General features: G+C 36.4%; 1 protein-coding gene across 1 annotated transcript in view; it reads right to left on the bottom strand.

Annotated features, from left to right (window-relative positions):
• LOC100746105 (lachesin) overlaps positions 1–22,206 on the bottom strand; it is a 29,309-nt gene extending 7,103 nt beyond the window's left edge. Inside the window, exons 1-5 of the mRNA XM_024368499.2 lie at positions 22,026–22,206; positions 10,780–10,863; positions 6,505–6,628; positions 3,327–3,464; positions 3,093–3,212 (exon numbers count right to left, since the gene is read on the bottom strand). Of these exons, the coding sequence (XP_024224267.2) occupies positions 3,093–3,212; positions 3,327–3,464; positions 6,505–6,628; positions 10,780–10,863; positions 22,026–22,061 (502 nt within the window). The 5' untranslated portion in view covers positions 22,062–22,206. The remainder of the gene's footprint in view (positions 1–3,092; positions 3,213–3,326; positions 3,465–6,504; positions 6,629–10,779; positions 10,864–22,025) is intronic.
• Positions 22,207–22,571: the final 365 nt, after the last annotated feature.

Here is a 22,571-nt window from a genome sequence, read left to right as displayed (position 1 = left end):
GTGATAATCCATATGAATTTTTAACGGTCTGTTCTAATTCATGATAAAAGCTATACCGAACTTACTAAAACCACTTTTTCTACTTTTACAATGACATCACAATTGGACTCCATATAAGAAATGATAACAAAGGTACTATAAGAAATATTTTCACTTGAAAAATCACTGCGAACGTGCGAACAGAACTCTACAAATTTGGAATTGAAAAACAATAATAATTACTGGATTAATACGAATCCGAGAAATGGAAAGAAATCGTTGGTACTATTAGTACTAATAAATTAAGTAAGTACCACGTATTCTATCCATGGCTATAAGATGCGTACTTAGGTAGTATGTATATCTGTTTAGATACATATGGCGTAGTATATAGTGCAGCCTGAGAATATTACAAACAAGCGGAAAGAATACGTAACGACGTATAAAAATATGCGAAAATCACTTCTGTGATCAAATCTATGTGTATATATATATGCATAAATAGGATAGGGAAAAACGGTACGTTGGATTTTCTGTGTTGGGTAAAAATTACATACGAATACGAATTAGAACGAACTGCTCCGTAGGAGTTGCGCTGAACCGAAAGCATATTTGCTGCCAGAGCTACAAATGCTTGGAGAATATATTTGCGAACGATCGAGTGTAATTCACTCTCACGTTTGTCTGTAACTTTTTGTCAACTCTGCATGAAAATATTAGAACTTTTAAGGAAAGAGAAAACGCTTCGTTCTCTGTTTCTTCCTACGTGGGAGTTTCTTTCTACGTTCTAGAAGAAGATCATAAAATGTTACTGACCGCTTTATTTGAATCGTGCGAGTTAATACTCTTAATTTTAACTAAGGAAGATACTCTCCTGTAGAAAAGTAATTTTCAACTGCGAACATATTTCTAATTCCGTCTCTCGTTTTTAACATAAAGTACCTTTTACTTTCTTAGAAGTCGCGTATCTATTAGAAATGCGTCGCCAGGGTATGTAAACCAATCGGTATGGAATACCGAGTTCTATGTTATATAAAATATATCGATGTAAAATACATAGATGAAAACTATGTAGCGTTTACATTCATCAACAAATAATGAATCCAACTGCACATTACGAGGCTTTGTTAAATATTAATTCTGTTTTGCTCCACGAAATGAAACTGTAGAAGAGCTTCGCCTAATTCGGACGATTTTTGAATATGTTGTACAACTCAACATTTTGAACAACTTTTTCCTGTTTATGTAACTGTCAGTCGTTTATAGTTTCCGGGATAATCGCAAAAAATTATCAATACCAGTACAGTGAATTCTGCCTATTATTGTGCGTCCGTGACAGTGTATATGTCTGTATATTAGTTATTAGCGGCCGAATAGAATGATCTAGTCGAAACGTAACACTTATACTTATTTGTCTATATATGCAAACCTAAACCCGATACATTGATGATATCTATTTTTGATCGAAACAGACATTTCTTGATCTCGCACATGCAAATGTGCACGAAGCTTTCCCAAGCTTACTCAACTCTCATGTTTATGTACTGCATATATGTTACAATAAAAGATAAGTGCTAGATTTCAATTGGATACTTACCATATACCCGTTCGCCGCAAGGCTTGCGGCAAGTAATATTAATACGACGCTGTTACGGACGTATAATTGATTTCTATAACATATCTTCTTTTCTACAGTTTCATCGTTTCACAGTAATTACTTTACGGTGGCAGATAGATAATTTTACAAAATTCAACAAGTATAAAGAATATTAGGATTTATTGCATAGATATTACCATTGCGCGATAAAATATTTTGGTATTATGCTAAATGATTATAATTAAATTTGATGCAAATACCAAAATACAAGGTGAATAAATCGATTGGATTTTAAAAATAATAAATATACAGAAAAAGAATATGTACCTATTATCATTACTAGAAAGAAGTCTCGCACCGCGACACAGTACTGCTCTTTATCACTCGCCGTCACGCATTCCTATATTGTTTTATTTACTACATTTCATTATATGCACGGTGATGGACTCTCATTAAAAGATCCTCATTTGTTAGAGTATTACTAAAGAAATAACAGTAGTGATGTTGTGTAGAGACCGTAGAAAATTTAAACAAATTTCTAGTTTTGTGAACTTATCGAAAAGTCTGATTTCGATGACATTAAAATAAGTTGTAAAGCTTAACATTCTGGACAATATTTCCCTGTACATAAAACCAGCGATCGGCCTTAGTTTCCGAGATACACGGAAAAATATCCCGCTGCTCGGCCTTAGTTTTCAAAATGGGTTGGGTTAGTATTGATATTAATATTAATCCGGACGACCGTGCTGTGAAGCGACTGGTTGACTCTGCGAATCTCCTTATTGATATTGATATAAACAATGCTGGCCAGCCACCTTACGGCACGGCATCCGGATTGCCAAATCAATACAGCTTGAAAACTAATGCCAAGCAGTGGAATATTTTTCCGCATAAAAAGGTTGTTCACAATGTTGAACTTTGCAACGTACTTTAGAATCATCGCAATCGAAACAATTAGCTTTTCGAAAAGTTCACCGAAATGGTGACCTTTAAAGCACAAAATTACTAATATGATACTTCTCTATTGATATTCCAATGAGAGACACCCTTTTTGTGACGATTCATTAGCTTGTATGTAATGAAATATAGTCGGAACAAATCAAAGTTCCAAGTTATATTTCCTTGCTTAAAATTATTGTAGGTGATTATTTATATCAAAGGTCATAACCGCACTGATATGGATAATTTTTTGATATATTGTAGAAATCAAGTTTCACCTTGCATGTCACCGCTGCGCCGCTGGACCCTAGTTTCCCAAATATTCGCAAAGAACTACTGGTGCCACTACAGTGAATTTCGCTTATAATTGTTCGTCCGTAACAGCGTATGCGTTAGTATTGTTGCAGAACATAAGCGAGAAGGATACCTTCGAAAAGCGATGAAAGCGATAGAAAAGGCGAAGAAAAAAGACGACGAAATCTATACGCAACTCGGAAAATGAAACTATCCTGCGTGGCGAGGCTTTTGCAAAGTCACATCAAATTACAAAGCTAAATAGCCAACAGAGAAATATTACCGTTATCCTTGACCCAATAATTAATCGACTTGGGGGAAGCCTCGACAAAACATTCCAGGACAACATCCGTACCCAGAGGTGCACCTACCAGTTGATTAGGTACATGAATTACCGGCGAAACTGTGAAACAGAATCTCAAATAGGATTTATAGACGTAGAACGCTAGTGTATTTCTCTTCGACCGTTTCAAAAGAAATTGGTAAATTATCGGCCAGGATAATCACTATTACTCACAATGAACGTTGATAGAAATACGTTTGCTGACCGCCGGTGGCACACCGTTGATGGCGATACAAAGATAAACTCCCATTTCGTTTCTCGAGATCTTTGTCAGTTTTAGCTCTTCGCCGTGGTACTCGTTTACTGAAGTCACTAAACCAAATAAAAAGCGATAAACATTTTGTTAATCCAATATTGCGAAATTTTCTAGAATTAAATTTTCGATACAATTAAATAACACAATTAAATATACATGTACTTGTACATTGTATTGCAGTAATAAAAAGGTTACACCTGTTCTTTTTCTGTGGCGGTGAGAATATTGCCCTGAAACGCACTATCCTTATATGCTATTCTTAATATGTATTGCCGTGTCTTAAACACGTGGAAATATCGACTTTCTTATAATTTTGAGATGTAAGAGTGTGTTACTTCACAAAAATCATCTCATTTAACTATAATGTATAGGAGCAGAAAATAATAGAGTCGTTTGCTACGAACAAACATACATCGTGCGTTTCTGTAGTTTCATTAATGATCATAAGATTCTATCTAGAGATGAATAAAAATCTCTGTTAACAATGTTATTAAGATCTACAGTCGTTAAACGGAAATTTTCATTACTAAAATCTACGAATGTGCTCGAGGCTGTCGTTTTTGCTCTTTGTTCAAGTTGTTGTCCGTAAGGATTAATTAAGGAAATTATGTTACACCTTATCGATTAAGATGGTGCCCCTATTTAGCCATGACAATTAAATTTTTTCGCGTCAATAAAAGTGTTTTTTGTAGCGAGAATTCGAATTCACCATTTTACATGTTCTTTTATAACTTGTAACAAATAGGAAATTTCTCTACAAGTCCTAAATAACATCACATAATTATAATTCTATGGCACATTAAGATGATTAATACATACGTATTTCACATACAAATTTACATCCAAACCAAATACTATCTTTTTATCTTCTTTAACAAAGATGTGGATAAGCAACTCGCTAAATAAGTTACATATAATTCTCACAGAGAAAACTGTAACTGAAAGGGTATCTTCCGTAAAACCGTCGAACTGCTTGCTAGCCGTCCCAACGGAAATTGCTAATTAATGAGTTAGTAAATCATAAATCATCGAGTTTCGCTTAAACTCCCAGCGAGGTTATGTTACGTGGTATAACATCAGTAATTACAAAAATATAAGATCCGCGATTTATCAGGAAAACACCGTTTGTTGATCAAATTAAAAACTAAAATTGAATGATTAGTTAAAGATGGAAATACAAGGTAGACAACTTAAGAAACTTGGAGTTTTTAATAATAATTACTGTCATAGAAAATATAGATAACCTTTAATGTATATTATAACCCAAAAATCAGAAATGCAAGGAGGATCGTCATAACAAATAATTAATTCTCTTAGATAATAAGGTAAAAAGGTAAAGCTAAGATACACTGAAAGATATTGCTATTACTGCAACTTTAAGGACGACAGTATTAGATATTTTGATAAATCTTATTTTATGCATAAATGTTGCACGATGTTTTATAATTCAGATTTCATAGCATATATCACATTTCAATGTTCAAATAACCGAGATTTTACGTTTCTCAGAATCGTTGTATATTTCTCGTCAACAGCTGCCAACTTCTAGTACAGAATTGTACCTACAATATGGCGAAGGTTATAAAATGTGTTATAGATCGCGAAAGATTGCTAAAATGTTAAAGTTCATCTTTACACATCTTTACACAAAAGTGCATATCCCACAGTCACGATAAAATGAAATTCCATATTCAAATTAAAATCAAGAAACGAAATGTTTTCATATTATATGCAAACCGTTGACTTTTGGACGTTTAAATTTCCTATAAATGTATTAACATCCACAGTTTAGTAATCAATTTGTTTGGAATCATATCTCGTTATTTTACTGTTTATTGATAGACATATACACGAAATCGAAGTAACGTCTTACAATGGATGAAGTTACAGACCTCGTAGTTAGATTGACAACGTTTCCCCCACGATATCCAATAATTATCGGCATTGTAGGCCAACAATAAGCTTTCCCGTTTGCGCGCAGCTAGGGCTACTGCACTTAGCACATGTCGCGTCGCAAGGGTTTCATTCGCATACATTGCCATGGCATCCTCGACAGGGCGCTGTAATTCGCCTGCTATTAGTAACACCATGCTGAAGTGAATACTAAATACGTCGTTTAGGTCGAAGCATCAACGCAGAGCGTAGAGAGATAAGGAGGAGTAACTCCGACCGATGCGATGCGATGCGATGCGATGCGATGCGACATCTCTATACACCATCAAGTATCCTGCGATTTTATGAACGTTATCGGCCGATCCTTTTCGTCGACGTGACGCGACGTGAAGTAACGCCACGGGGTGTCCAACGGTTCCATTTTATCGATCGCCACGACGATCCAATCGTATCATTACGCAATATTTCAAGAGCATTATACAGTTGTACGAATAGCCGATGATATTGTTAAAAAACGAACTAAGTATTAGAAAGAAATCATTTTTCTTTCTTCCTCGTTTGATATTTAGTTTTGACGCAGATATTTCATAGTTACATACACAACAATGATATCCGAAATACCCTGGTATCCGAATATTAATGTAGTCATGACCCTGATTGCCCTTACAATTAGTAACTACGGCAGTTGAATGCGTCATGGATTATACATAGGAATATAAAGTAGAAAAAAAGAAGCAAAGTCAAGAACATTTCAGAAAAATAGATATTTAGTTGTTAATTAATGTGTTTCAATCTATACAGTGACACTATCATGAGAGTGTTATGATTTCCTAAAAAATTAACTTATTCTATCAGTATCACGCTTGTAGTAAATTGACGATACGCATATCTCAAAATTATTCGCGAACGTGTTTATGTTTCAAGATAAATCAATTCCGCAGGTGAACCGTTAACGTGACCCATTAAAACCAAGTCTTCTATTGATTCCTTAGGGTGTTGCACAAACTGTTACTTAACAATTTCTAGAAAGTTACGTCTCCTGCAGACAGTTTGGGGCGAATCCGTCGTGGCGTAACGGTTCGCGGTGAAATAAGGAAATTAAAATACCAAGTGAATCCAGTGACTGGGTTCGAGGAAAACATAATTGTATATTCCGCGTTATATCGGCAAAATGGTTGGAGCGTCATCTATATTAAATCTTACCATGAGACTTTTGGTTCAAGGCGCTTCCTGCAAATGGCTTCCGAATTATAATGTTCTTCCCGTCTTCTCTACGCCACGATATGCTGGGTGTAGGCACGCCTCTTGCACGGCACGTTAACTTCACCTGTACGTGTTATGAAACCAAAATTATAAAGAGAATCGAGTTCGTTATTGCCAGCTGCGGAGTCACGTATAAATATGTTTGGAAAAATTAGCTATCTGAGCAAGAACCATTTTATTTGCTTAAAATTATACCACTTGTCGAAAAATTGCTCGCGCAAAGTAAATCAATCATTCGATAAATTAGCTAAGAATCCAATAATCAGAAATGGTTAAAATTGCGATATGCTTTACAATCACTATTCTCATAAAATTCGCGGAAGATTAGTTTTTTTCCTACACGGATTCCTTCGATTCTCATTTTCATTCAAAATTTTACTGTACAAAAATTCACATAGATAAATACATAGCGTATCTTGTAATTTGTAAAGTGAAAATTGTAAAATTTATAATAAAAAGGAGGTGGTAATCTAGTTGTAAAAAATAAATTTTCAGTGACAACGGAGGCCGTTGACTTCGAAATTTTCATGATCCGATATTATGTAAAACTGTATGGCATAAATGTTAATGACCGTTGAGATTTCTTCTCGCTTTTTTACAAATTCATTCTAAGTTCGAGACAACAGTTAATAGAAATTCATACTTTATTCTCGAATATTGTTCATTATCGAATGATAAATTTTATCGTTACATTTCACAATTTAATGATTGTTTATTCGATTGGATCGACGTAAAGATTTTTAAATTGTTTGAGATAAGCAGTGTCAAAGAAAACCATAAGTGGCTTGAATTAATAATGTACATTGTTTCGCCAGTTCGCTGTCATGAGATTTTGTAGTGAAAATATGTCATGCGGGCAAATTAAATTGTCCAACCATCTTATGAACCAATATTTCCTATTGTACGTAGCGAACAATACTAACAAGAATATACATACCACTTCTCGCAATCTATCATTTTCAATAATCACTAAGTCAATAAATATTTCAATGGTGAAACATATAACACAAATGAGGAAATACATATATATTATCTATATGGCTGAAAATAAATATAAAACCATTACGTACGATCGTTACAGAAATCTCTTTATGACATTATACATAAATTAAAAATTGTTAAACATAAAAAAGTGCTCCAATTTTTAAAATTGTGTGATTTTCTCAATCTTACAATTGTCTGATAATTAAATCACGTAACATAAATTATATTATGTGTTGTTACCAATAATTACCAATGAAATGTCGGCAATGTTTTGAGCTTCGATATATTAAATTGAAATATTACATTCGTAACATAAGTATCGGAATTTAATTTGGTATACATGTACTCGATGAACATTTATTCGATGAAAGTTGATCGATATCCACGCGCTACTTTCAACTTTTTGCACCAATTTCACAACCGCTGTTTCATATTTGCGAATATCACTTTCGAATTCAAAGAGTTAGTTTATATTATTATATGTTTAAGGCCCACAGCAAAAATCTATGCTAAAGAACGTATGGAGTCGAAGACAATTGGTAGCGCTAGGTGCTTGGATGAAGCAAATTCGTAGCATTGAACCGTGCGCGTATGTGCGTGTGTGTGTATTTGTGTGCGTGTTATGCAGTGAGAAAACACAGTTGAAGAAAGGACTCGAGAGACGCGCGAACATGCCACCTGAGCACTCGGACTGTCCGCCGTAGTGTATGAAGAGTAACAAATGTACTATTTTACGCTCTATGTATGAATATATTCGTCCTGCACGTGTTTTCAAATCGTGTAAGGCGATGGAAGACGCTTGAAAATACAGCAGGACGCCAATTGTTGAAGAACATGAATAAATCAAGTTGTTAATATAGAAATATTTATATGATTGGGTGATTTAATTTATCAGATTTCTTCTTTAGTATTAGAATTTAACAGATGCTTAATTCGATGTTGAAAATTGTCTCTTTTCAATCTTTCATTAACATTTCTCATTACGGTAAGTGATTGCGCATTGTGAAAAATGACATTTCATGTTATTTCAACGTGCGACACGCATAAATATTTAGGAATTAATTTGATGAGAATTTGAATTAATTAGATAAGATCGTTATTATGTAATAGCGTTAATTTATTTTTATTACTAAATGGAGAAATAGAGGAATAACAAGGATGAAAGAGATTTTACGGTGAACGAATAAACGAGGTACAGTTGGAATAATCGAGATTCTCTTCGAATAGAATTTTGTCGTCGAATGAAACGAGGTAAAGTTTCCTCTATTGGTTTAAAGAATATCGAGTCCCGCTGATCAAATTGTAATCAATTTAGCATTAAATAATAGCAAACGTTCGATTTAGTCAAGGTTTCAAAGTGAAAAACAAAACCGAAATCATGTAACATGTGCACGGCTAGAAAATCAATGAAATTCAATTGATCTCAAGAACGTTGCGTATCTGAAAATGGAATCAGCTTAGTATTTTGTTCATTTCCAGGATGAGCTTGCCCTGTTAACGTTAAAATACATTCGTTCAACAACTCGTTTCGGTAGTTATTTGGAGTTGTTCGAGGCTAGGGAGGAATTTTTCCTTTTCAGTAGAGAAAGTATTGCGAACAGACTCGGATCGTTTCCTCGATATCGTGTTTGTAGGATCGTCTTCGCAAATGTCTTTATCAGTTTTAAATTAAGGACACAGGTACGTTGTGATATGCTAAATGTGGGATGATACAGGAAGCCAGTTTCAAAGTTTTAGCCCCAGGTCGCATTGAAATTCAGATAAAGTAGGAAACGTATCGTGTCGCGGAACAGAGAATCTCGACACGCAACGAGAATTTCATAAACACGAGGACCATCACAACCGTGGAAACCGCGCTAGGTACGTGCCATTAATAACAATACTTATCATTTGGATGAAAAAGTATCTTCTATTCGGTTCAATGTTCGATCCCATACTCTCAACGACAAATATTGCCACGGATTCCAATTGAAGTTTTCATTTTGTATAAGCTTGACCCTAAATTCGCCGTGAAACTATGTACATATTTCCTACGACAGCAAAATACAAGGTCGATGTCTATTTTCATGCACTTATCGTTTTTTCTTACCACGATCTCTATCCCGAGATTCAAAGTTATTTTCCCAACTTGTGATTTTTTTTATGGACTTTGGTTTGTAAATTTTAATTTATTTTTTAAACGAACACTGAAACTTATTCGTAACATATTAAACAATGATTATTCAAAAATTCATGCAGATTTCATTTCTTTGATTAGGCATATTTATAAAAACACAAGTTTGCATGAACATCCGCTAATAATAATCATCGTTTCCACAAGGAAAAAGCAGTTATCTCAATTCAACTATTTCATGCACTATGCATTAGCGTATACGATGGTTATCAAAGTTACAAGTTACAATATATGGAAAGTTTGATAAATCTTAGCGATCCGTTCTGCGCTAATTAGGCGAGTGATTTTATCGCAAAACAGGTAAGAGCTAAATACAAATTCTCCTTTGCTCTCGTTACATGAATTCTCGTAAAAGAGGATATATATTACGTCATTTCATCGTGATTTTTTAATTGTGCTCTCGTGAAATGTAGTAGGCGAACTTTAAGTGCCGAATTTCACAGAAATTAGATACTAACGCGATATATACATGATACGTTAGGACTATGCGTACAGAATTTTAATTTTGTAATTTACGTATACGTTGAAACACTATGTATGTACCGATATAAGAAATACAATGAACGGAACTTGTGGAAAGCATTTTATCAATGATATTCAGAGAGAAGTAATACATATTTCCTGCATCACAGTATCAGTTTTGATAAGAAAACTGGAAAAAGAGAAACCCGTACACGTTATGTTTACTAAATGTATGTTTCGAAACTACGCACTCCTATGATACGTAAACACGCAACAGGTTAGTATAAGATCTCCTAGTAATAGGATTTCTCTTTCCTTCTTTCATAATGCGATAAATCATTGTGAATCTTTCTTAATCTATAGAAACGATAATATCCAAGTATACTACGGTGTAACCGAGAAGTAACTTCCATGATGAAAAGTCGATGAAACTTAACCCTAACCGAATTTTAAACCGAATACATATACCCTTCAATTGTAATAGATTGGTATCTTTACGAACTGTTACGATAAAGTGCGAGTTAAACGTAGGCACATCGTATTTCTTGACTAACAATAAATAGTATGATGAGAGGATTGATTAAGTGTCAATTTACCTGTCCTCCTTCGCGTATCATGACATCGCTCGATGTCTCTTCCGGAATAAAGTCCGGTGGCACGACGACCGACAACATGCCTGTCTGAAAAAATATAACATTATCTTTTATCAATTAACTTCATTCGTTTATTTATATTACTAATAGGGGGATTAATAGCCCGAAGAAACGTTCTCTCTAAAAAAGACAACGATTATTAATTTTGACTTATTGTGAAAATTTCATTCGAAATATTTCATTTCATTCAATATCGGCCGTGTTAGTAATCCATAAACAAGCATCGTGCTATAACTAATGAAAACACGTTTCATTGATAATAATACGCTACTCGGAGTAAAAGCGCTAAAGCTGAAAATATAACGATGAATTTTCGTTATAAATACCATGTCTAGTCAATATAATTGCCGCATATTTTATATGTCGATTAATTAATCCACGAGTGGATGGAGAAAAATTTTATGCGCGTTGAAAAAAAATGGAAAATCGCAAACGAAAATTTCTTCCTAACGAAACATTCTTTATTTAGAACAGAATTTTCGTTGGAATTATAGGAATTTGGCAATTTCTCTGTTATCCCGATCAAGCTCCCAAGATAGTAAACTTCTAGAAGAAAAGAATTTGAACGCACTCAGATAAATTTCCTGATGTGAGTACATAGAATTAGGGTGGAAACCGAGCGTACAATTTTGTCGGGGGGCTGCTGCGCCTTACCTCTGACTCCTCCGAGTAACGGTATTTCAACGAGCATGCCAAAACTTGCTCCGCGCTACATATATTTTCCGACACGCACCGGAACCAGCCGAAATTTAGTGTTAATGATACGCTTAACGGTTGCACGATGCATCAAGTCCTTTCTTACTGAATCTCTAAATTATATCTATGGGCATTACTGTATTCGCGAGCGGAACTGAATAACGTAGCTCCTAAATCCTGGCTGTATTTCGCTTCCCTTAACCTCTGCTGTAGTAGAAGCTTGAGCAACATATCATGGAGTTGTAAAGCGGAGCTAGAAGGGGCGTACGAACCCCACCAGTGCCGACGACAATGTTGTCAATGAGTGTCATGATTTTTCGTTAATTAACGATACACCACCGGCCGATATAATACGTAAGTCGACGCGGATGCTACCCAACATTGTTGCGCTGGTTAACAATCCTCGCTTGAATTTTCACATATCTCGCACCGATCGCGTGCTGGTTAAACGTGAACTGTACGTACGCAAATGGGTGCGACAAAGAGACGGCGACGAAAAGAGAATACAAAGTTCCGGATAGATTCACCTAGTTTTTCTATTTGCACAGCGAAACTACTGCTCGTTCGTTACTCATTTTCCGCATGATTTCGCTTCTGACTACGCCAGGTTCGAAAACTCAGCAACTTTTATTTGTCCGCTCTCTCTTGCAGGTGTTTTACGTGGGGCGAGCGTCTTTTACTGGTTTCTTCCAACTATGTATTCGTCACTTTCTTGCATTAGAAGATTTATTACACCTGACGCTCGCTGATTGATTGCGGAAAGATTCGTTCGAGAATGTTTTACTAAAATTTTTGCGAATGATTCCTAAGCTGGTCTGTGGGAAGAAGGTAGGCTCTGGACTTCTTCACGATAAATGCCGATTATTGAAATAGATTTTGGAATGCTCATTTTCTTGAAATCTTCAGTATTTAAAAACCTTCAACGCTATTTAATTGAAGGTAAACTCTCTTCGATCCTATATAAAAACTGACAACATTCGGTAAGTAGGACACCGTCCTATATATGTACCTATATAAGTACCTATATAAGTACCTTTACAAGCAGTGCAGGTTCTAGTCCGGAACGATGCTAGTTATTGACGCAAGTCATCGTTTCAAATAATCGACATTATTGAAGTAGCACCATACACGGAAAATCGCGGTAAGCGCGAAGTCGTACTAGCCGAGTATCTATCAACGAGCAAGCTACTACATTATTTATCGTACTGTTATAATTCCTTTCAGGGATTCGTAGAGAAAGGGATATAGAACGTGCAAGTTCAATCTGCGTCTGGATTTTACGAAATGATGGTGCATCAAACGACAGGTCGTCGCGTCGCGTCGTGTCGCGTCCCGCCGTCGGTATAGTCGAAGGACTTGGTTTCACTCTAATATCTTTCCACTCCACTCACGATTTAAGGAAGCTATCCAACAGTCGACAGAAGATGGAGGCACCTGCTCTTACGTCCTACCGCGAGGTGTGTGCGGAATTACGAGGATGTAATCTACGCTACGATGAAACTTCAATCGTTATAACCGAGTTGTCTCGCAAGTCACTGAACTGCTTAAAACAGTCTCAACGAATACGTCATTAAGGCGAGACTGGCGGGCAGAGGTGTGTGCCCTTCTCGTCCTCTCTGTTTCTCCGTGGTACCCTTATCCTTTATCCCTGCCACGTGACAGTTCAGTGACAGGCAGACACGCGTGCCCAAGCGCGTAAACTTGCCGGTGTCACGAGTGAATTATGAAACTTGGCTTCATTCCACGAATTAATTATCGTCTAGTCGGATAGGACTCTATCAAGGATGTTGATAGATATACGTGTTAATCGAAATAACGCCTAATCGATCAATTCGTTTAGCGGCTTCAAATTCGAGCGAGCCTTATAATCGGCTTTAAAGGACCGTTCATCTTTATGATAATCTGCAGTTCAACGAGGCTATTAATTCCTATCAGGAATTACCGATTCCCTTGGAAAATGCTTCGTTGTTGTTATTTTGTGTCTTTCTCTTGTGAATATCGATCAAATACGTCAGAGATTATATCTCAACAATAAGATTGGTTTTACCAAGTGCGCATTAAAGAATTCAATTAATTAAGAATTCGATCCCATCAAGTATATGCAAATTTAATCAGAGCAATTAAATTTGACAAGTATAATTTAGAATTGAGCTATTTGGAGAATTCAAAGTTCAATTTGTATTTCAATTATTCGAATACATTCGAGCAACTCATCCGTTCTATTAAAATTATTTTCGATGTTATAATTTTATCTCAATTCGGACTCTGTTTCAGCTATTCATTCAATTCGACTCGCCTTGTTTTTCTTTCAGGTTCTAATTATCAATCTCCCTTTCGCATAATACGATATAGCCTATAGATAGCAGTTGATATTTATGATACAAAGTTACATAAGCTAATTCGTTGATAAATCATTATTCTCGAATACTATCGAAAAGTAGGTACTAGGTAATTCGCGTTATGGATTCATCTTAAATATTATAAACGAACTGGGAGATACTGTAATTAAACGATCAAACGAACTTATCTGAAGTAAAGTTCGGTCGAAGTTTCGTTTGAAGAGATTACATATGTAATCTTCTTGTCGATTATAATAAACGTATCGCAACGTTTAGAGTGAAAAAATCGCTATCCTACACGCGTCTCCCACTCACATTCGTCATTCTTTCAGAATAAGCCTAAAATTGCTATTTTTGGGGTTGAAAGGAAGAGAGAAAATTCTTAGTAAAGAATTTTTTAGGATAGGATTTAATCTCTTCGAACAAGGCTCTTTATATAATTACAATCGAACTTCACTTCGGATAAGTCCGTTTGATCGTTTAGTTATGTATCGCGCATCGTTCTTGAAATTACACATTTAGTTGTTCAGAAACGGCAGTTTTTTACTTCATAGTATCTGGATTTTATATTTTAAATGTTATTGTCAAAAATATTTGATATATCGTTCAGTTTGGCTCATTCTCCACAAACGACAAAAATAAAAGAAGATTTAACAATGAACTTACATCTCGAACAGAAATTATATACTTTTTTATTCCTGTAACACATGCAGCTTCGGCAAACGCTTTTGAAGTTACCATGTGTCTTGTGGAATTGTTCGAAAATATTGATATTTTTATCCCGCTTCTGTATAGTGTTTCTTTGGTCTACGACTGAAGGTTGTTATTTTTTTAATAGATCTCTTTTATCGAAATAAACAGATTTATGATCTCGCCTCTAACTTTTCTTGTTCTCTCTAGATATTCAAGGATTGCCGATGTTACACGCATAATTCTATAGACTGTACGAACCTCGAGAGTATCAATAAGGATTGATACCGATTTGGATCCGAGGAGTTTATTATATCAGGGACCTCTTTTTACACTTTTTTCGCTGTTTTCTTTATATTCTCGATTTTTATATTAATTAATGTATATGCGCTATATATGCCGTAGCCAGCGTTAACAGCATCGCAGCATATTTCCCCATGAAGTCCTTTATTGATTGATTTTTCAAATGGATATAACGTCTTTAAATATTCTAATATCTGAGCTGCGCCCCATGTCAGGGCATATTCAGAATTGATGGACTGTAGGCGCTTCTTAAGAATCAGCACCATGCGATTTTCTTCTACTTTGCCGCTAGGAGTGAGTGGTACCATCGATCTGTATACGTTTAAGGTTCCGTAGGATACGTCAATTTCGAAGAGTACCATCAGAAATTTGAGCAGTTTCTCGAATCGAGCTTATGGTGTTTACGTTATTCTTTTCGCAGAAGTCCGCCATATTATATTGACTTATAGTTATTTATGATATTCTCTCATCGTCGATGATGCCAGGGATTCTAATAAGATAGCTAGCGTTTTCTGCGGTAGCCCTTTCAGTAGGAATGCCTTCCTGATACTCTTCCTACAATCACCTGCAGGTGATCCCTTCTCGGGTGCTGCTTTGTCCTCTACGTGGAGACAACAGAAGGTTCGGGCTCGGATCCAACGTTCGCTCGCATGTAGTCGTTTGAATACGGGATATCATAGTTAACCAGTCTAATCCAGTACAACTAAGATAGCCTCAGCCTTGTTGTTCTTAATTTTTATTAGAATCTCCAGAATCAATGCGAATAACGGAAATGCACAGAAGTTTAACTCAGTCCATTTTATTATGAAAACGTCAACTGCACTAGCGCCTGGTTCTAGTAACAAAGATAAAATTTTCTTGCATTTTGCGTTTATGATTGTCGCAAATAGGTCATACTCCAGTCTATCGAACATTTGTACAATCTTATTGAATTCTAAATCGCATAATTCCTCATTTCTATGAATGTATATATGATGTGAATAAGTAGACTTTTTCCTTTTTGTTTTGTTTAGCTGAACCTAACGAGTGGATGTTCTATTTAACTAGTTTTTTCATGAAACTTGACTGTATACCCTGAGATATATTCTGTATTACCCCTTCCCATTCATTTAAATATTCTTCTAGTTTTGTCAATTGAATGCCACTAGTCGACAGTCAATAGTTGCAGTCATCGATAGCGATGTTAACTACTGATAGCGGCAGCAATCGCATTTAGTTTTTCTCTATTCTTTCGTCTCCTTAGGCGGACTATAGGCACCATAATTGCAAAACCATTGGGACCCGCTAGTCCATGACGCAGTAAGCCAAAGGACGTAATTTACAGCACCCTCAAGTCTTCGCTATCTCTTCCTAGAATCGAGGGTAATGAAATCCAGGCGTCCGCTCCGACTGTGAAAAGATTCACGTTTTCTTATAATATAATATTATGTGTTACGCCACGAGGCTTACCACAGGCTGTATTTTCTAACCGTCACTCGCGGTCCTACAGTGTCGCAGGCAGATCGTCTTGTCTGCCCGACGGATCATATACAATTTATAGACGAGCGCATAGTTGTCGCCAAGCAGCGAGTTCTAGAAACGTCGATTTTTGTCCGTTACGTTTTCCACACAAGAAGGCGGCATACGTGATCATAGGCGCGAACGGTGACGTAACCCGAGCATAGTGGGGGTCGTCATCCAAACAAGACAAAGAAATGATCGCAGGGCAGTCAGTCCCTTCTGACGAGCCAAACGTTACACATCGAGAGGGCTGACGAGCAAAATTAAAGACGCATGGTCTAACGAATTCATTGAGAGATATTGCAAAGTCGAGTCAACTTTCTGTAGCATATTACTTTATTCATTGTTAAACAATTTGTGGCGTGTTCATCATATTATTGTCAAATATATTATTATATGTTAACCTGTTAATACAGTGTTAAAGTCATTGAACCACCTCTGTTATCTTAACCGAAACAGGGGAACGACTATTTCGCGGCGTCGATTAACAGAATCGTAGCGAGAATTTACGCCTCTCGCTGACGCGTTTTCCTAGCGACCGCGTCTCTCCGGAAACGGTCGTAACATTATGTTATATTATAAAATAAAAATATCTCTTCGCATAACCACGCATTCTTAAGTTTTAATTATCCTTTTATTCTGTTGCAAGCATAAAGCGCACACTTGAACAATATTGCGTAGTAACTTTACTCTAATTATAGTAGTAGTAACGCAATTGCCCAAGTTTCAATATGACAATTTCTTTTAGAACATGTGGCTAATACCTACAGCTAACTTCCGTAGTCGACTATTTGTCGATCACAGAAACAATAAAATTGCTCAGTTTGTTGAGCTCGTCTTGACGATAGTAGTACAAAGAAGAAAGGAAAGAAACGGGGGAAAAAGTAATGAATATTATTTCAAAAAACATCATAAAAAAGTCGCACATGTGTGGTCTGATAACATATAAAAAATTATTTTTTACACACGATGGAATTAACATTATTGTAGTATCGGGTAAAAACCCTGGAGAAAATCTCGATGTACTACAGGTAAAAAACAGTAAAAGTGTTGACAAGCCTGGGAAAGATGGGAGGTCCCATCCCCAATTTTTTTTGTTACCTAGGGACAGTTATTGTAAAATGGTACTATAGTTAAAGGCCAGTTAATTGCTTGAAACCATTCATTTTGAGCCAACTCCGTGAATATTAATAATTAAAGAGACTGTCCTCCATTAAATGTACTACGCAAAGCAACCAGATGAAATTCCCTTTCACCGCCTCTCCCATAAACATATTTCATTCCGAGGTGCATTGTGTTTGCCGCACAATCGGCACGACAAGCATATCCGAAAGGAACCACTGTTCAAATCGCACGAAAACAAGCAGGAAAATATGGTTAGCCGAAACTAAACTGCTTATAGAAATTCGCCCATTTCCTACGGAAAGGTGACATCGAATTTTCCCACTCGACCAAAGTGTATAGAATGGGAGGAAAGGATGGAGGAAAAGATAGAGATAGAAATAGAAACAGAGAGAGAAAGAGGAATTTGAAACTGGTCTAAAATCATTGCAACCAAAGGGATGGATGAAATTTGTATTCAAGCTGTTTCCCACCAACGGACATTTTCGACAGTATTCCTTGCGTTTAGTACTTAGAGATCTTGTAACACTCAAACTCTCTCTCTCTCTCTCTCTCTCTCTCTCTCTCTCTCTCTCTCTCTCTCTCTCTCTCTCTCTCTCTCTCTCTCTCTCTCTCTCTCTCTCTCTCTCTCTCTCTCTCTCTCTCTCTCTCTCTCTCTCTCTCTCTCTCTCTCTCTCTCTCTCTCTCTCTCTCTCTCTCTCTCTCTCTCTCTCTCTCTCTCTCTCTCTCTCTCTCTCTCTCTCTCTCTCTCTCTCTCTCTCTCTCTCTCTCTCTCTCTCTCTCTCTCTCTCTCTCTCTCTCTCTCTCTCTCTCTCTCTCTCTCTCTCTCTCTCTCTCTCTCTCTCTCTCTCTCTCTCTCTCTCTCTCTCTCTCTCTCTCTCTCTCTCTCTCTCTCTCTCTCTCTCTCTCTCTCTCTCTCTCTCTCTCTCTCTCTCTCTCTCTCTCTCTCTCTCTCTCTCTCTCTCTCTCTCTCTCTCTCTCTCTCTCTCTCTCTCTCTCTCTCTCTCTCTCTCTCTCTCTCTCTCTCTCTCTCTCTCTCTCTCTCTCTCTCTCTCTCAAGGAAGGAAGGAAGGAAGGAAGGAAGGAAGGAAGGAAGGACAGGCATGGAAGCCTGGATTCAATCTGAAATGTCGGAAAATTAGATCTCAAAAGAGAAACTCGACCCTATCTCGCGAAATATCACACTGTGCCCAGGCCAGATGGTTGAAAGGGTAGGGAATAGAAAAAAGTCGTACTTTGCACAGTAGTGTGTATGTTAGTACAGCCATGCTTTAATACTAGAAGGTATAGCTGTCTAGTGAGAAGTCGATGGAACGAAAAGTGACGTTTGTCCGTTGGAGAAAAATTTGTTCTTTAAACACTCTACTTTTCTCGTGCCTGCGGTTTGGAAAGCACTGCATTTTTCTTGAATCTAATATAACTAAAATATAAAAAAAGTGACGTAATAAATGAATACACGTTTATGAAATAAAACAATAAATAATGATATGCGTAGTCATGATTAATATATGGTTTAATTATATTCATGGCAAAGTTAGTTTTATCACGTCTAGTAAACACGGAAGTGGTCATCGCTATCGAAGAAGGATAATCCAGCAGATTTTATTTTTACAAGCTCCTTCAACAGGAAAAATAGCTTATAAAAGAAAGTTTCGTAGTAACGATAAGAGGTTAAGGGGGAATTGGAGAACTTGGAGTATGTATTTATAAACAAACTGGAAAATTTTATCACGGAAACATCTGTATTCATGAAACTAGTGCTGGTTAAAAAAATACGTTATAATCTTTACAAACACAGGGTGGGTTCCTTGAAATAAATATTTCTCAACCGTATTTAAAAGTGAAGCAATTCTATTGGAAGTTACATCTAATTTTACAGTAAACTTGACTTAATATTTATAGAAATTTCATCATTATAAAATATCGATATACTATATTTAAAGTGTTAATTGCAAAGTACATTGGCATTATAATCATAAATAATAATCTTGGTCAACTTCCTAGAATGTTTAATCTAGGGCATGATAGAATTTGGAAAATATAAGAAAGATCGTTAAAAGTTATGAAGAAATTTTTTTTTAATTATACTTTCGAAAAACATCATTACTGCTTGAATAGAATACGACTGTCATTTGCCAATTACATGGAAAGCATTATTTTGACAGCTTTTTTGGAATCACGAATGCATTGTACCCCTTTTTTTTAGAAGTCAAATTTTATTCCACCGTGAATTCTATGTTCGCGGCTGTATTGCAATTTTTTGCGCGGAAAGGAAATGGGTCGTCCCGCTGCTCGTCAATTTTATGCAAGGTTATTTGTCTTGCACGCTTCTAAAAGGGACCAAGTTTGTGGAATAGATAAAAATACAAATTTTACGCGCGCATTTAGATCACAAGCTTATGTGTCGCAGATCATCGATAAGGTTTAACTACGAGACAAGTTTTACGATTTTCCGAATTGTAGAATAGCCCATGCCCTGTTCAAATTATTAGAAAAAGAATGTATCAACATCAAGTATGAGAAAAAATCAATCGACATGTTTTACTTTCTAAATAAAAAATACTGATAAGAGATTTATAGCAAATGTTTCATTAATAGTAACAGAAATACATGTCATTAAGTAGTATCTAATAAAGTTTATCCTTCGTTACGAAGAAAATGATCGAAGCCTAAGTGTTATTTCCAAGGTGTTCATAAGCGAGAGCTGACATTCCTGAACTAGCTGAGACAGCTTGTTAAGTTTCCTGGTATGCCATGCTCCTGCAGCTTCTAGAGAAATACCTTCGATACTTGCAGAGATTGTAACATCGTAGGTAACTAATACAGCCGCCCCCGCTATCCGCACTAAATTTCCATATTTCAGTTATGTAGTATAGCAACTGCTATTTGTGTCTATCACGACACCAATCATAAAAATCATTAGGACCTGCCATAAATATGACATTGTTCGCTTAATTCGATAGTTTGTATTATTGTACGACTGATTAGATAAATATTGAACTAATATTACTTTACCATGCAGTAATGCTAGGTAATTAGAATTACACGGATGCGAATTCCGTTAAAGAAATTCGATCATATCCCATTTCTGCCATTTAAAGATTTCCTAAAGTAATAGTAATAAGAGCAATGACAATTAATAAATAATATAACAGTACGATATGTGGCGGCACTCGACAACAAATACCGCCACTCGACACTAACTTCTGTCGGACGAAGACAGCGCAATGGTTCGCGCCTTAGGTTACGAACGTTCGCGACCCGGAGTCCGATTTTTCTTCTACGCATCAAAAATGGAAGAAAAACAGCAGTACCCCAGCAGCGACGTCTATAGCCAGCAGCTACAAGTATCACGGACAACATATACACCTCAGATATATTATACATTTATGTGGCAACTTATGTGGATCTTAGAGTAAGGACAAGTAATGATGTTTTATTTAGAGTTTAGTTTAGTTCAATAAGCGATACTCAATACAAAGGACCGATTACAATATCGTCGTACGTCTTATTATCATACTCTCCGGCTCCTCCACTTACACTCTCTGACTTCTCGACTCACATTGCCCGACTTCTCAACTCACACTGCCCATTCTCAACTCACATTCTGGCCGTTCTAGCATCCCTTTGTCTTTCCCTAGGCCCATCACACACGTATTCCGCAGACGCTCGTTGCCAGGGTCACGTAGGCCTTTTCTACAAAACTATGCACTTGAAAAGATCGACGACACATTGATGGACCCGACGGCGCCTCGGCTCTCGCGACATTGTTCATGGTTAACTCGATGTTTCTTAGGCCCTTTTCCCGATACTACATTTATGGAAATGAGAGATTTCTCTCCGAAAAACAAGATTTCCCGTGTCTTTTCCTTGTTATTTTTATAAATATGAATAAGCTTTTTTCAACAATTTACTTTGTTCAATGGATCGAGTAACCACTCCGCGAAGACCATTTATTTAACTTGTTCATACATGAATCGTGTATCGACAAATTAAAATGTGCAAAATCCATCAGTTACGTGAAAAGAACTGTGTAGAACATCGTATCGAGAAAGGGTACAGAGGCGAACACCTAATTGGGATTGATGTGCCCCACAACTGACGTGCATCCTAGATCTTTACTGATCTAAATAGTGTAGGTGATACCGTTTCCAATTAGTTATTTTACCAAGTTTCTCGTTCTGCCACGATACGTCCTACCGGTTAAACTGTGCGCAAAAAGCTCTGACGCTGACCGTTTGATCACTAGAAACGCTCAAAATAGCAACCAACTAAACGCGCTTAACAGTCATCTGCATTTAAATAAATACCCCGTTTCTTGCATCGGTTTTCAGTCTTGAGGAAAGATTAAATATTAAAGAAAATCTTTGAAATTCGAGGTTCTTAATTAACTATTTTTATAATCTTACATTTTTATCTGTTTTTAGTTCATCCTCTAATCGAGTACTTTATACTCGAGTATAATTAGTATAATGAGTATAATTAGTTTTCTATTTCTATTATACAGTTTCACTATTAGAATAATTTCGAAGAAATTACCTGACTTTTCATCGGATCTGTGTTAATCTGACACATGTAGAGCCCCTCGTCTTCCTTTTGCACGTTCTTTATGTGGAGATTCCATGTGGTATGATCGCTATGAGATACCGAGACCCTGTTATTATGAGTTATTACGTGATCGTGGATCGCCTGGATCGCCTTAGTATCCACTTTCAGCCACCCAACCTGCGGAAATATTTATTTATTACGAGAAATTCAGCGCAACCAATTAATTTGAAAGCCTCAATATGCGGTATTGCAGTATTTTAAACTTTCGATAATATGGATTCAATGAAAATTAGGAAAAATCGTTTCGCGTTATTCTTCGTATAAATCACGAAGAAAATCAATTATTCTTCTAAATTCGATTTACTGTCCTATTCTTTAACCATAACTTTGTTCACAAACAAACGTACAGCTTAAAGAAAAAGCTGCGTCATACAAAATCAATTTATTATATCGTTATATAGCTTCTAATTGGAAAAAATATTCGTAAAGCGACGTTTCAGACGCAATGAAACGACGGCTTTTTGAAGTTGGCTTCAA

This window comes from Bombus impatiens, unplaced genomic scaffold (assembly GCF_000188095.3).
Source record: "Bombus impatiens unplaced genomic scaffold, BIMP_2.2 scf_0460, whole genome shotgun sequence".
NCBI lineage: Eukaryota > Metazoa > Arthropoda > Insecta > Hymenoptera > Apidae > Bombus > Bombus impatiens.
The sequence above is the reverse complement of the archived record's forward strand: the minus strand, read 5'-3'. Positions and strand labels throughout refer to the sequence as shown.